Here is a 15,341-nt window from a genome sequence, read left to right on the forward strand (position 1 = left end):
TCCTGGAAATTTCATTTCACTGTGGGGTGTGTTTGAATTCCAACAGCACAATTCCCAGCAGCTCCAGAGGAGCCTGGAGCACTTTCCCCTCGAGCTGCCTGCCACATTCCCTTTGCTTCTGAGAGCAGCAGGAGCTGCAGGTGACTGAATTCTTGCCTGCAGGAGAGCAAAGACAGCGTGGCAGTGAGAGTGGCTCTGGGAGAAACGGAGCTGGTGCAGGAAATCCGCCGGTTCCTCGTGGAGAACGGAGTCAGCCTGGATTCCTTCAGCCAGGTGAGGGGATCCACCTCTTCTAGTCCTGGTGTTCTCAGCTTTCCTGGAAATTGCCAGTTAAACCCTCAGCATTGTGCAGGATTGAACCCTCCCTGATGAGTTAGGAGATGTGTCCATTTGAAAATGCAGCTGCCCTCGGGATGGGTGAAATCCATAAGGTGATGGCTTTAGGATGGTGGGCAGCTTGCTGCAGGCAGGGAAGGAGCTCTGTGGATCTGCAGCTGACACCTCCATCCCTGGGATGTGGTTGTAGTGGGATGTGGATTTCCCAGTGTTTTCTAAGTGGCTCTTGGTCCTTTTGGAAAGGAGTGACACGGAGAGGGGGAGAGCACGGCCTGTGGGATCTGAACTCTCCACTTAGGAAATCGCTGGATTTGCTCTCTTACATCCCATATTCTTTCTTTCCCTGCTGGCTGTGCCAGGCTGCTGGTGAGAGGAGCAAGACGGTGATCCTGGTGAAGAACCTCCCGGCGGGCACCAGCACCGCGGAGCTGGAGGAGCTCTTCGGCAAACACGGCAGCCTGGGCCGGGTGCTGCTGCCAGAGGGAGGCATCACGGCCATCGTGGAGTTCCTGGAGCCCACGGAGGCCAAGCAAGCCTTCACCAGGCTGGCCTACTCCAAGGTGGGGGCACTGCCTGGGCACCGGGGTCTTGGTGAGCTGGGAAGCTGCAGAAGGGCTCGCTCCGAGCGAGAGGGGCACAGGGAGTGTGGGAAGGGTGTTATCCCAGAGCCACTGATGTTCCAGCTGCGCCCTTTGGATTTAGGGAGGTGCCTGCTACAGCAGAGCAGGGCTTAGCCTGCAGAGCATGCTGGAGAAGGGGGCTGTGACACAGCTGGAGGGCTTCTTTTCCTTTCACAGTCCAGGAGTGAGCCATGGCAGGCTGTGCTCCTGTAAGGCTGGATCCTTTTGTGTCAGAGAGTTCAGGCTGTGGTGCTGTAAGGCTGGATCCTTTTGTGTCAGAATTTAGGCTGTGGTGCTGTAAGGCTGGATCCTTTTGTGACAGTGAGTTTAGGCTGTGGTGCTGTAAGGCTGGATCCTTTTGTGTCAGAGAGTTTAGGCTGTGCTCCTGTAAAGCTGGATCCTTTTGTGTCAGTGAGTTTAGGCTGTGCTCCTGTAAGGCTGGATCCTTTTGTGACAGTGAGTTTAGGCTGTGCTCCTGTAAGGCTGGATCATTTTGTGTCAGTGAGTGTAGGCTGTGCTCCTGTAACGCTGGATCCTTTTGTGTCAGAGTTCAGCCTCTAGAAAAGGTTACTCAGCTTTTCCACTGCTGTTTTCTGTTCCAGACTGAGGTGAAGATGAAGCTGAGAGCAGAGTTTTTCCTCCAGGCCATGCCCTTCACTCCTCATTTCTCTCCTGTCTTCCCTTCACAGTTTCATTATGTGCCCTTGTATCTGGAGTGGGCTCCAATGGGGGTTTTCCTCAGCCCAGCCCCTCAGAAAGGAAAAGCCGGGGTTCCAGGAAAGGAGGATGAAGCAGGGCTGGAACCAGGTAAGAGCTCTGGCTGACTTGCTGTGGGTCTCTGTGTTTCTCTGCTGTTGAGTCAAGCCCCAGGATGTTCTGTCTGGGTGACTTCCCACTGTGAGGGCTGATTTTTCCCTCCCTGAATACACCACCTTTCTCCCCATCCCAGGGGCTCCCCCACTGTTTGAGCAGGCAGCTCCTCCAAAATTTGGCTTTGTTGCTTCTTACAAAGTTGGGTTTATTCTTCTTGTTTCAGGTGAATCTATAAATGATTCAGAGGAAGCAGCAGCACAGGAAGAAGAGGAGGAGGAAGAAGAAGAAGAAAATATTCCTGGGTGCACCTTGTTCATTAAAAACCTGAACTTTGCCACCACAGAAGACACACTGAAGGAGGTGAGCAATAAGGACAGAGGGTTTAAAGGCTTTCAGCTGCAGCCAGTGTGACTTGGTGGGAGGTGAGAGAGCACTGGGTTCTGCTGGGACTGGGAGCATCACTCCAGGTGTCAGTCAAGGCAAATGCATCTGGAACCGCTTTGGTGGGGTTTAATTCCACCTAGAGACAGGTGGAGGCAGTAAGAAATCTTCTAACATTCCTGATTTCCCATGTTTTCTGTGATGCTGCTGCTTGGGACAGGCACTGCTGCAGCTCTGCCACTTTTTCACATGTGAGAGGCAGTGAATGAATAAATGATGATTTCTGAGTGTGCTTTTCCTCTCAGCTTCTGCTGACATTGTGCTGCCTTGTGCTGCTTCACCTCAACAAAGCACGTGGGAGAGAGCGTGGCACTCCTGAAGCTGTGTGGGGTGTTAATACCAAAATAAGGAAAAGCAGCTGGGATTTCCCATCTCTGGCACTTCTTGCAGCTGTGTAAAATGCCACTCTCCATAGTCCAAGAATCCTGCACCTGTGGGACTGTGCAGAGACTCTGGTCCAGCTGTGGACAAATAAATATCCAGAGCAGGGCTGGGACTTGTCCCCTCTCCTTTTTCTGGCTTTACAAGGGAGTCAAATAAACAGTTTGCCACCCTCTGGCCCCCCATTTTTGGGAAGATCTGTGCTCTAGGGACTTCACAGGCACCACCCACCCTTAAGGCCTCTCCCTGGCTGAGGGCATCGTGTAATCCAGAGTGTTCCTCCAGAGCCAGCTCAGATCTCTGCACCGTGTCTCGGGTGGTGGAGGATTTCTGGGAGCGCGTGTCTTGATGCCTTTAAAACTCTTTGTGCGTGTCTTTGTAGAGAAATAATTTGATGAGGAAGGGCTCAGCTGCACTGCCTGGCAGGTGTGTGCTGGGGGAGGAGGGCCTGTGTGGCAGAGGGCCACGTTGGCAGTTGAGTTGCAAGGCTGTGTCAAAGGGAGCTGAATCACGTGTCCAAATTCCTTGCAGACGTTTTCCAAAGTGGGAGCCCTGAAGAGCTGCACAGTATCCAAGAAGAAAGACAAAGCAGGTACTCCAGATGCTGCTGTTCAATTCCTTCCCTCAGCTGGTTGCTGAGGGCTCAGGTGTGGCATTGCTTCAGCATTCATCTGGCTGAGCATTTGTGTTCCTGCTGGCAAAATCCTCAGTGCTTCCAGAAGTGTTCCCGTGGAAAAGGCTGCAAGCAGCAACCAAACCTTCCCCCAGGGTTCGGTCAGAAGGTTAAGCTCCATTGTGGGATTTGTGGAGATGTGACCTTCTCTTGAGATGTTGAGATGGGAGAAGCCAAACTCCTTCAGGATCACAGAAGAGAGTGGGATGCCGGCTGACAGGAGCCAGTGCCCCGTGGTGATTAAACCCTGCGTTATCCTGGAAATGGCCACATCCTCAAGGATGCCTGGCTGAGAGCTGTGCTGAGTGGGCTTGGTTTGCCTTCTCCCTGCCAGCCCTGAGCCCCCCAGGCTGCAGGGATGAGTGGCTGTGCCTGTTGTTGGCTGCTCTCACTTCCTGAGGACTTGGATTAAGGCACTGGCTGGAGGGGCTGTGGCTTCTCTCTGGGAGCTGCAGTGGCATTTCCCCTTGACAGAGCTTCCCTGTCACGTGATATTTGAAAACTCAGATCCACTGGGAGATAAATAAAGTGAATTCTCCAGTTCTGCTGTAGGTCTGAGCAGGCAGCACCAAGGTTGGGCTGAGCTTGTAGCACCTGATCCCGCTCTGCCACTACTGAGGTGCTGAAGTTGAGAATGGGCTGTTGTGTTCTCCCCTCGTTATTAACTGTCCCTTAATTGTGGATACACTCAGGGGTGTGGTGTGACTGCAGGTCAAACCTTTGCTGTGCAGGGAGGAGAAGTCTCTCCCTTGTTGTGGAAGTGGCAGCTGCCCCTCCAGCTTGTGGAATGTCTGTCTCCACAGCGGATCGTTCCCCCTGACTGTGACCAGCAGTGGCTTTGCAGTGTTTTGTTTAAGGAACTTGCACTGAGACGGTGCAAAGCAAAACGTCTGTTATTCCCCTCTTCACGTCAGCACCAAAACCAGAGCAGTGCCTTGCTGGAAAAACTCAGCCAGGGGTGCTCGTGAGGAGCAGCCATGCACAGGCCGGCCCTTTTCACAGCATATTAAGCTTTTGTCCCCTCAATTTTGGCAGTCAGTGCTTGCTCCCGCTTTGTTTTTATATCTTGTACGGTCACTGCTTTCTTAACAAGTGCCCTTTCTCTCCTGACAGGCACTTTGCTTTCCATGGGCTTTGGATTTGTGGAGTACAAGAAGCCAGAGAGTGCCCAGAAAGCTCTGCGCCGGCTCCAGGTGAGCTGAGCCTGCGGTTCTGTCCGGGGACTGCGATGAGCCTGGCAGTTCAGAGTGTACCTGGGGATGGCAGTGCTCTGGGTTGCACTGCGCAGGTGGAGAAGCCTCTAAAATGGGCCAGGGTTTGGAGGGAAGAGGGTTTGTAAAAGGACAGGATGGTGGGAAGGTGTTTCTTAGGGCTGATCCAACGTGGAAATCCCAGAAAATGTACAAGGGTTGAATTTTCTGGGGTTTCCCCTTGCAGGGAGCAGAGACCCGGATATCCCCTCGCAGAACAAATTACTGATTCACATTAATGTAGTGCTGCCTTGACTTACAATTCTTTTATATCTTTATTTCTATTAATTACACCCTTTTTCCCTGCTGTTTCTTTGTTTGAACTCCCAGGGCTGCACTGTGGATGGCCATAAGCTGGAAGTGAAGCTCTCAGAGAGAGCTGTCAGGTAAGGCTCACCTCTCACCTCCGTAACATTTCAGCTGCACGAATCCTTGGGAGCTTCTTCCCTTCTTTCCCCATCTGCATCCTGAGTGCTCCAGCTGTTGGACACATCAACCTGTGCTCTGCTTTACTCAGAGTCAGTTTTGCTTCAAAGGAAAAAAAAAAATGAGCCCGAAGTGAGAACCAGGCAGAATTTTCTTCCCTGCTCAAGGAAAAATCCTCTGCTTTGGTGACACTTCAGGCAGCACTGCACATTCCCAGGGGTTTGAAAACTTCTTGGAGAGAAATCTTCCCTGGGTAATGAAGTCTTTTACCCGTTCATCTGAAAGAACAGCAGCTCAAGAATAATACTCTGATCAAATCAGACAAAACCATAAAAAAGTAATAAAAAAGCTAGGATTTACCTCCTTTTGTCTGGGCAGTCAGGCACAGAGGAGTTGGTTACTTGGGGGTGAATTTAATTGGAATTAGCCTCAGCTTTTAGGGATTCCTTCCTAGTTCCTTACTCAGCACAGAACATTCTAACTGCAAAGTTGCAAATTAATCCAGGTATTTGAATGTTGGCACCTGAACACTGTCCTCCAGACACTCTGGAACCCCCACAGGAAGTGATATCTGTTAAATGTCAAAATTTGTCTGAAAATCTGGTTCCTGGGGTCCACAAGCAGTCTGACAGCTCCCTGTGTCTGCAGTTTGTATTTCAATTCTTTCATAAACCATTTTTATCCAGTTTGATTTTGAAAAGCCCTTCAGCAGGTATCCAGGCTGCAGTGGGAAGTGCTTTGCTTTATGGAATAAGCTGCTGCTTTTTGTGGTAGGTAAATTCTGACCATGTCCAAATGCAATACAATTCCTGAAGTAAAAAAGAAAAATTAAACTAATACTCTGTAGAAAATTTCACTTGCTGTTAAAGCCAGGAAGAAAAAGAATCAAAGTTAGCTTACGTTAAGCTAATTTTAAAAAATATGTTCATTAATGCATTCTGACAATTAAAGGGCAAGATTTGGTGACAAAACACGAGTTAGTGGCAAATAGGAGATGAGGACTTCAACTGGGGAAAAAAATTCATTTTCAGATGCAGGATTTAAGGGCGTTTGGAATCTGATCCTTCTTGGGGCCCTGTGTGGCGTTGCCACTGTCACAACCGAGGATGCCAGTGTGAGCTGGTGCCTCAATTCTCCTCATTCCAAATCCTGAGGGAGCCACAGTTCAGAGGCACTTTGCTGCTCCGTGGTCTTGACCTGCCCTTCCTGTTATCTTCCAGGCCTGCTGTGAAATCAGCCCGAAAGAAACAGACTGCCAAGAAGCAGAAAACCTCCAAGATCCTGGTCAGAAACATCCCCTTCCAGGCCACTGTTAGGGAAATCAGGGAACTCTTCAGGTAGGAAAGTGCTTTGTTGGGTCTGGGGTGGGGCTGCTGGGATTTTCAGACGGGGTCTTTCTCAGATTGTAAATATCGTGAATTTTGTGTTGTCTCTGTGGAAGAAAACAGGGATTTTGGGATCACCTGTTGTGTTCTGCGTGTCCTCAGCCTTTTGTGCTGTGATTTAAGCCTTGTTCTATCTTGAATAAGTGAAACTTTGTAAAAGGAAAACCATCTTTACTGCTCCCAGGGCAGGAGGGTTTTGCTCACTGCCCCAGGCCGTGGTCCCTGCTCTGCTGGGTTTGCAGGAGGGATTTTTCTGCCAGCCCCCATCCCCAGGGTGCTGTGCTGGGACGTGGCCTCTGTGGGCCTGTCCTAGCAGGAGTTGGGTGCTTCAGTCACAGCTGGGGCATTTCCAAAGGGGAGATTTGAGGTACTGCTTAACCCTTTAAAACCTCCTCAGACCGCGCAGTGAAAAGCCCCTGGCAGTGATTTGTTGGTGTTTCCCTGTGTTCATGGAATTCCATCTCCTTTATTTGTGTGAAGATGCTGTTCCTGTGTTGCTGTGAGGAAAGCTCTGTGTTGCAGTGCTTATTTGGGATGAATTCCAGGGATTTCACTAAAGGCAAAGCACGACTTGGCTTTTGGACAGGGGTGTGACGATGGTCACAGCACCACGACGCCTCGAGAAGTGCAGGAGGTTTTTCTTGTGCTGTGCAGCTTGGATGTTTTTGCTTCCATTCCACCCTGAGGCATTCAGGCAGAAGCCCTGGGCTGCCAGTCCCCATGCTGAGCTTCCTCAGCACGTGGAGCTCTGCTAATTTAAATCCCAACACTCTGAGCTATTGATGTGACCCCCGTAAAGCTCGAGCCAGCAAAGCCGGGACTAAGGTGAAGTTTGAGGCGCTGGGAGGGTTTGTACATCACAAGCACAGAGCCCATGGGGGGGTTTTGGTGTGGGTTTTTTCCCTCTGTCTTGTCTGGCACCTCAGAGCTGTGGAGAGGAAGGGCAGGGGAACATCTGATTAATACTGCAGGGAACGTGCGGCTCCCAGAGCGTCCCCTGCATTTACCTGGGGCGTTCGGAGCTGGGGGTTATCCTCAAAACAAAACCCAGCAGCTTGAGGGGACACATTCCTCTCACCTCCTTCCCTCTGGAGCAGCCAAAACCAGGCACAACAGGGCCCTGCCCAGCACCTCACCCTCCTGCATTGCTTCCTTTGGGCCTCTAAAGCAGCTGCCTTTGCTCTGCAGCTTTGGGCTTGCTCTGCAGTTCGGAACCCGGCTGGGTTTGTCTTTTGTCGGGGATTTATGGGGAATGGCGAGCGGTCCTTTGGCAGTGGAAGGGCTGGCAGGGCTGCAGGGGGCACTCTTAGCCTGCCCAGGACAGCCAGCCTTGGGGACAGCAGGGGACAGCCAGCCTGGGGACCACCAGGCCACTCAGGGTGACAGCCCCGGGTTTTACAGGGTGGGCATCTCCCCTATTGCTGCACCTGCTCCAGAGCCGCCTTCCGGCTGTGCGGAGGGAGGGAAATAAATAAATACTCATTTAAAAGGAAGCAAAATTACTCATTTAAAAATAAATATTAGTTTAGAAATATGTAAATATTTAGAAACAGGTAGTAATTTATGTGCGTGTTTATTTTATGTAGGCACACATATGCATCCACACCGAATCTATCTATATATATATATTACCCCAGAAAAAGGCATAGATTATGCCAATATTGTTCAAAAAAATATCTAGAACACACTATATGTGTGTAGATATATTTATTTTTTTCCCCCTCAAACCAATATTCCATGTTTTGAGCTTTGTCAAGGAACTCCCCCTTCTCAAATGGCCCCACAGAAGGTGTTGAGGACCCTGGGGCAGCGAAAAAGGGAGCTGGGTGCTCTGAACAGTGGGTTTTTCAAGGTGCTGTGGCTGCTCAGCACTGGCAGTTCAGGGCTCCCTGCCCTGGCTGCTTTTACACTTTTGGATCTCGTTGTTTATGGATCCATCACTGAAATGCTCAGCCTTGCCCTGCTGTGTTCCCGGAGCAGCCTGGAGGAACTTCTGCATGTTGGAATTTGGGGATACCGGGTTCTGTTTCTTGGGCTGGAGGAAGGTGGTGCTTAATTAAGGGGTTTGAGGGCAGTCAGGAATGCTCTGATCAACAGCTCAGGTCCCCTGCCTGCAAAATAATCCTCTTTTAGCAGTTCCACAGGGCTCAGGCGCTGCCCTCCTCCCACCCATCCCCAGTGGCTTTGCTGGGCTGTGACACTGGTTCAGAGCATGTCCTGCCACGTTCTCCTGGAGGTTCTGGCCTCTCTTGCACCCTCAAGAGATTTATTTATCTTTTTTTTTTTTTTTTTTTAAGGTAGGTGTTATCTTCTTCAGAGGGAGAAACGCTGTTCAATTACAGGGGCCGCTTTTGGGCGAGGTGTGAAGATTTAGCTTTTGTGGGTGTGTTTCTTTTCACCCATTTTTGTTCTTGATTAGATCCCGCTCTTCTCTTTACTACCTGGAAAAATAACAAAAGGTAAATGGTGCTTAGTTCTTTGCAAAGAGCCACAGTTAGGGGAGGAGAGACAAAGGGATTGCTATCCCATGAAGGCTGCTAATTTTTCCTGCCAAATTGTGGGGCTTTTATGGCAAGACTTTATTTTTTTTTTACCCCCCAAAAGACCTGGCAAGCTGAATTGGAGATCTGTGAAAGGCCACATTTTCACAGATTGGAGCCCTGGCAATTTCTGAAAATTGGGCTCCTTTAAGAATCTATCACATGAGATCCATGCAGCCTTCATTGGGGGTTCCAATTAACTCTTTGTTTCAGAGCATCCCCTTCCATCCTCCTTCCCTCTGGCTGCACCAACTCCACGAAGATTGAAATTCAGGCTGTTCTGCAAGTGGTTTATAATGTTTTGAGGAGATGGGGGTTTCATTTTCCTCAAAAAGGGAATGATAAGATTTAGAAAAACACTTCTTGAAAGATTCCTGCCCAATCCAAGGCAGCCTGGGGGATGGACACAGCCCAGGGTGTGCTCGGAGTCTGGCAGAGCTGCTGCTCGTCCCACCAAAGGATGCAGTTCTTGGAGCTGTGTGTTTGGGGGATGAAGTTGTTTCTTCTTTTCCATGCAGAATATATCTGAGAACAAAACTCTGGAGTTTGCAGTTGTTAGGTCCAGCCCTCTCCTGCCAATTAGCTCGGTCAGACAAAATTCAGAGGGAGACCAGGACTCAGTGTGGAAGGTGTTCTGTCGTCCCTCTGGCCACCCCTTGCCTTGCACCTGTAGGAACTGCAGTCAGAGCTGGTAAATCACAGGATTTTAATCAGCTGGGAGCCTGGACTTTAGTTTGAGTAAGGAAGCAGCGAGCAGAAAAGCAATTGAAAGGTATTGGAGGGCAAAGAGCAGGTTATCAGGTGCATTTATCTCCATATTCTGACTTTCCTACAGAGAAAGTGACACTGCTCCTTGCAAAGACTTTTGGGGTGGGTGTCTCTTTTCATTTTAACTCTTTTTGCTGACTGTTTTCTCTGTCTTGACAAAGACATGGCATTTATTGCATCTGGCAAAGCAAGTGTCTGGGCCTGATTAGGAGGAAAAAGAGCTGCTCCTTCTGCTGGAGGGGAGAAGTGAAGTGGGACAAGACTTGGGAGTCAGCCCCTTCTGGGAGAAGGAAAAAAATCTCTGCAGGGAGATGCAGTGGATAAACTGGCAAAGAGATTTTTTTTTTTTTTTTTTTTAAGGCAGTCTTTATGAAGTTAATTTTATAAGATGATGCCTTTCACTTCTTCTGACCTATTATAATAAAGTGTAGTTACCAGAATGGGCTTTTCATTTCCCATTATAAAGGACACGGTGGGATAATGAATCCGTCTGCCAGACATGCTTGCTGTTCACACCTTTCTCCCAGTAATGGAGTCTACATGACTGGAGACAATTTCTCCTTCCCCTGTTGAAGATGTGGAAAATCTCTGCTGCTGAAAGACACAGGAGGAGGGGAAAAAAAAAAAAATTGAGGAAAAACATGTGAGTTTGTTAAGCGAGCGCTGGGCAGAGTTAATTAGGGCATTCCAGGCAAACAGAATGTCCAGTGCTGCCAGGATTGCTGGGTTTTGCTTTTAAAACCTTCGATGTTGTGCTAGGAACGGCTCAAAACCAATTGCTGCTGCTTCTTAGCTGCCTGAATTTTGTCTCCATGCTGTCCCCTGCAAGCCCAAGGGCTTGGGGACAGCTGCAGAAGTGGCTGGGAGCATCTCCCCGGGTGTGAGGGACTGCTGGGGGTGGCACAGGGGCTGCAGGTGATGCATGATGTTTGGGAGAAGCCAGGAGGAGACATCTGAGCCAGGACTGAGCTGCTGCTGTGCTGGGGGTCAGAAGGAACAGGCAGAGGCAGAGCAGGGGAATCCCTGAACTGCTCTGCTTGTCCCAGGGTGCTCTGCTTGCAAGAAGGGAGTGCCCAAACATGAGCCTTGGAGAAGCAGAAAGCAGCTGGGCACCCTGCAGGGTCCACCAGGGCTTGGATCCCACCTTCCTGGCCTCCCCTGAGGAGTGGGAGGGCGGTGGGCTGTGCACCGTGCTGTGACAGGGTGTCACAGCCAGCGCTGGGAGCAGCAGGAGTTTCGGGGCTCACACGTGCAGTGACAGCTGGGAGGTGCCTCTGAGCTGGGTGTGGTGGTGAGTGGGATCGCCACATCGAGTTCTCCAGGAGCTCTCCAGAGCCCTCCCCAGGCTCCTGCTCCAGGCCATCACATACCAGGGGTTACCGTGTGCTGTGTGGCATCCCGGCACTGGTGTGGGTGTGCTCTGCTGTTTCCAGCATGTTCCCAAGCCTTGTTTTGGCCTGTCCCTCGGGATAACAACGTTTGGAGCTGCCTTCCCGGGTGCAGCCCCTGCTGGGAGCTCTGGCCAGAAGCTTCAGGGAGCTGGGTCAGGGCTGCTCCCGAGGCACACAGGATGTGGTGCCTGCCTTGCCTCTGGATTCCAGCTCCTCATTGGAATGCAAGGGCTGTGCTGGGCTGCTCTGCCTGAGGAGGAGTCTGCCTGGCTCTGGGGGCTGCAGGATGCTCCTCTGCACTCAGGTTTTCCACCCTCTGTCCCTGTCCCCCCTTGGCTGTGGGGTCTCACCCATGCTGTTGGAAGGTTCTCGCAGGAATTGCACCTTTGGATGTGTTGGGTTTGTTTTTTGGCAAAAAAGGAAGCTGCCTGGTTGATGGCTCCCTCTGTCCTGGCTGAGGAGCTCGGCCCCACTGTTTGCTTTTTGTGCCTTTGGTTTGCAAGGGGAGCACAAGGCAGACGTGGAGCTGGCAGAGAGAGTCCAGAGGAGGAGGCACAGGGATGAGGGAAGGGCTGGAGCCAAGCTGGGAGACACAGGAGAGAACCTCCAGGGACACCTCAGAGCCCCTTCCAGGGCCTCGAGGGCTCAGGGGAGGGAGAGACAGGACACAGGGAACGGCTTCCCACTGCCAGAGGGCAGGGCTGGATGGGATATTGGAGGGTGGGGATCCCCTGGCACGGGCTGCCCCCCTGAACCACCCCATGCCCTTCCACACCTTTGGGCTGTGTGCCCCCATCTCCTGCACAGCTGATCCCAGGTGCATCCTCGCAGCCTTTTAGCACTCCTCAAGTTTCCCTGCCCAAGCTGCAGTGCCAGGGGATGTTGCACAGGGAAATAGAGAGTGCAGGAGCTTTTTGGGAAGCAGCTTGCAGCAATGTGCACCAGCCTCACGAGCTGCAGGTGGGAACACAGGGAGCTGCTGGGCTGATTTCTTCCTCTTACTATTTCAAACAGCAGAAATCAAACTAATTTTATTTTTTTTTCCCCCCCCTTTCTTCAAGTCTTCTCCTTGTGTGCTGGAAACCCAAACACAGCAGAATTGGGTTGATATTCAGAGCCCAGAAATGGAGCTGGCCACTTTAATTTGGCCACTCTCCAAAGCGAGCCGTGGGGTGGGGGAGAGGGAAATGGGTTTGCAGTGCTGGTTTTCAGTTTGAATCATAAAGGTGTTTAACATAGATAAGGGAATGTTTAACTCTGTGTTATCTTAGCAAAGTTGCTTTAAAAGGTGGCTCTTTCCAAGAGCAGAAGGAAGATTTTTTTTATTTTTTTTTTTTTCCCCAGCACATCCCTTTTCTGGGTTTGAATATTCGTTACCTACTTGATTTTTATATATATATTTTTTTTCCCCTTTTCTGCTCTCCACATACTCCAGGTCCTTTTTCTGCCCAACCAAAACCTGGATTTGTCCTGTGCAAATGAAGGGAATTTCTGGGCTGCTTCCTCCTGACTTCTGCCACAGCACCTCTCTCCGGGGCATCCAGCCGAGCTTCCCGAGGGAACTTTAATTAGTTTTCCACACAAATTCTGCTGCTCAGCAGCGTGGAGGGGCTCAGGGTGGTGCTGCTTTTGGAGTGTCTTGTTCAAATGCCACTCTGGGGTTCTGCTTTGGAGTTTTTACCATCTTTTCAGGGCAAAAAAAATTCAGATGTGGGCAGGGAGCCAAGACCAAAGCCTGCTTATGCTGTCTCCTGGAAATAACCCACTCAGGGTTCTTAGTGTTATAAGGTCTCTTTTTGTCTGAATTAAGAAGAGAATGTGTGTGTCTAAGAAAGGAAAAACACGGGATTTTTTCCTTTTTTTTTGCCTTATATTGTGGCCAGTTCTTGTTTATCCTCAGAGCTGGCCCTTTGGGGGCTGGCAGCTGGGGCACTGCACAGTCTAGAACGCTGAAATTACACTGGACTAACTTGGGAGCTTGCACCTCAGCCTTTCATCAAGGTGTACAGTCAAGATGATGATTATCTCCTTGCTCTGCTGGATTTCTGAACTCCAGCTCTTTCCCATGTTGATCCATCCACCCCCCATCCTTCCCTTGTGTGGGTATTTTTCCGTCTCACCTCACGAGAAGGTCCTGAACGAGCCTCTAATGAATCACAGCTTTCTCCTCACGATGACATCGTGTCCTTTATTTGCATCTCTGTTTGCATCATTATTTTTTTAACCTCGTGCCTGCTGCAGCCTTTCTCCCTCTCCCAATCCAGGAGATTTCCAGCCTGGGGATGTGTTTGCAATTAAAGCCCTTCCCTTGCGGAGTCTCTCACCTCCCCTGAGGCGGTCCCTGTGCCCAGGGCCTCTCAACGGTGCTGGCTTCTGCAGCATTTCTGGCTGTGCCTTGGTTTTCCTGAAGAAATGGAGTTAAGGCAGATCAGGATGACCATCTGTCTTCTCACCTCTCTTTCCTCCTCCCCCAGCAGCATCCTGAGCACTTCCAGACATCTGGCAGAGGACGGGAGATCTTAAATCCGCTGCAGTTAAGTACAGGAGGAAGCCCCTGAGCCTTGTCCTCTCAGGAAGGTGCTGTGCGTGGGACTGACCCTTCCCAGGCATCCAGGGATTCACATCAGCTGCCCAGGAAGATGGGATGTCTTTCCTGCCCACATTTATTAGATACCAGGGAAGCTGGAAAACTGCTTTTTGTTCTGCTGCCTATCAGGCTGTCCTCTCATGGGTGGGCTCGGGGCCTTGCCCAGGGACAGGTCTGCACATCCTTCAGCCCCTCATCTTTTCTTTTTTGACATCTCTTTGTGAAACCTCCATCTCTTTGTGAAACCTCCCTTGGGAAAGCGGCAGTGTTGACTTTTCCAAGCCCAGGAGTGCCAATCTCAGCATCTCAGCAGGCTGGGGCTGCTCACAAGCAGCACCACGGAGATTTGTGCCAGAATTCACCCTGTAAATCCCGATTCAGGTGGGCTGCAGGGCCCTCCTCTGCTTCTCCTTAGCCCAGCTCTTGGCTCTTCCCACTCGTTGATCCCATGCCAGCAGCTGAGGGGTTAAAAGAGTCTGGGGGGGGGGGGGGGGGGGACGAGGTGTTTCAGCTGCTCATTACTCACTGCCAACTTCCCCCAAAATCATATTAATTTCACGCTGTCACGCAGGACTGCGCCGTCTCTGCCGTCAGCAGCCGGGAGGGTGACGGGGCTGGGGGGAGCGTGGGTGCCCCTCATCCCCACCCCTGGCTGCCTTTTGGGGAGCTCGCTGCTGCCTCTTTGCTGGCCCAGGGACCCACCCGGGTGGGGCTGGGGCCGCTCACCTGGCGCGGGGAGCGCCGTGCGCTGCCTCCCGATGATGGTTTTCCACCCCGCTGCTTGTGCAAAAGCCCCATGAAATTGGGTCTGCTGCAGCGGGGAGGTCTGGAGGAGAGAAGGAGGGAGGGAGGGGAGCTGCCAGCCTGCCCTGCCCTACCTGTGCTCGGCAAGGATGCTGCTGAAAGTTGCTTTCGAACCACTCGCCTCCCTTTTCTAATGCCGGCGAGCACAGCCCGGCTCTGCCTGTAAAGATGGAGCTGCCTTTGCCTCCTGTCTGATTTCTCCCCCTTTTTCTGCTGTTTGCTCACTGCATCTGCCTGAGCTGTCACCTCTGCAGGGACTTACTGCCATCAGCTGGGGCTCTGACAGCTCCCACACAAGCTCAGCATTCCTGAGCCCATCCTGGCTGCAGCTCGCTGTCAGTGGCAGGCATCCTGCTCTGTCCCCTGCCATCTCGGGTGTTCTTACCCCTAGAGCCCGCCTCGCCTCTTTTCCAGGTGCGTGCTTGCACCTTTTTTGTGGGTTGTGGCTGGAAGGAGGATCCCTTCCCCTTTTCTCTCATGGTGGCCGTGCTTCTTGGAGCTCTCGGCATGATGATCTCCAACCCAAACAGTTCAGTGACCCTGTGAAATCTCTGTCCTCGTCACCCAGCGCTTCCTGAGGCGGGTGGAGAGCGATGATCTTTCCATGGAAGGGAGTGGAAACATCACCCCTGAATCCCACGGTGGCTCAGACAGTGCTTGCACCAATCACCCCCTGTCCTGTCTTTTGGGACTGTTCCAGGTGACCTGTAAAGACAAATCCCGCTGTGCAGAGCGGCCTCTGAGCTTTGCTGTGCTCACAGCAGCTCGGCAAGGGGTGACCAGAGGCCTGGGAGCAGGGGGACAGCCACCAGCCTAGCTTGGGCAGCAGCCACACCTCCAGTTTTGGGCACAGGATGGGCAAAGTTGGACAGTTAGCAGTGAAAATAGCCTCTGCTCGCAGGGCTCTTCCAGCAGGAGCAGACAAT

At 51.5% G+C, this 15,341-nt stretch overlaps 1 protein-coding gene across 3 annotated transcripts in view; it reads left to right on the forward strand.

Moving 5' to 3' along the window:
- The window catches only part of RBM19 (RNA binding motif protein 19), a 52,122-nt gene that overhangs the window by 8,385 nt on the left and 28,396 nt on the right, over positions 1-15,341 (forward strand). Inside the window, exons 14-22 of one of the 3 annotated variants that reach the window (XM_040081153.2) lie at positions 163-273; positions 696-896; positions 1,646-1,763; positions 1,993-2,129; positions 3,123-3,183; positions 4,378-4,457; positions 4,845-4,900; positions 6,161-6,277; positions 12,460-13,033. In XM_040081153.2, the coding sequence (XP_039937087.1) occupies positions 163-273; positions 696-896; positions 1,646-1,763; positions 1,993-2,129; positions 3,123-3,183; positions 4,378-4,457; positions 4,845-4,900; positions 6,161-6,277; positions 12,460-12,592 (1,014 nt within the window). In that variant the 3' untranslated portion in view covers positions 12,593-13,033. Of the gene's footprint in view, positions 1-162; positions 274-695; positions 897-1,645; positions 1,764-1,992; positions 2,130-3,122; positions 3,184-4,377; positions 4,458-4,844; positions 4,901-6,160; positions 6,278-10,099; positions 10,176-12,459; positions 13,034-15,341 lie in introns of those variants that run through there. The other 2 variants (XM_040081155.1, XM_040081152.1) reach the window with 2 other exon arrangements.

This window comes from Hirundo rustica, chromosome 17, assembly GCF_015227805.2.
Source record: "Hirundo rustica isolate bHirRus1 chromosome 17, bHirRus1.pri.v3, whole genome shotgun sequence".
Taxonomy (NCBI): domain Eukaryota; kingdom Metazoa; phylum Chordata; class Aves; order Passeriformes; family Hirundinidae; genus Hirundo; species Hirundo rustica.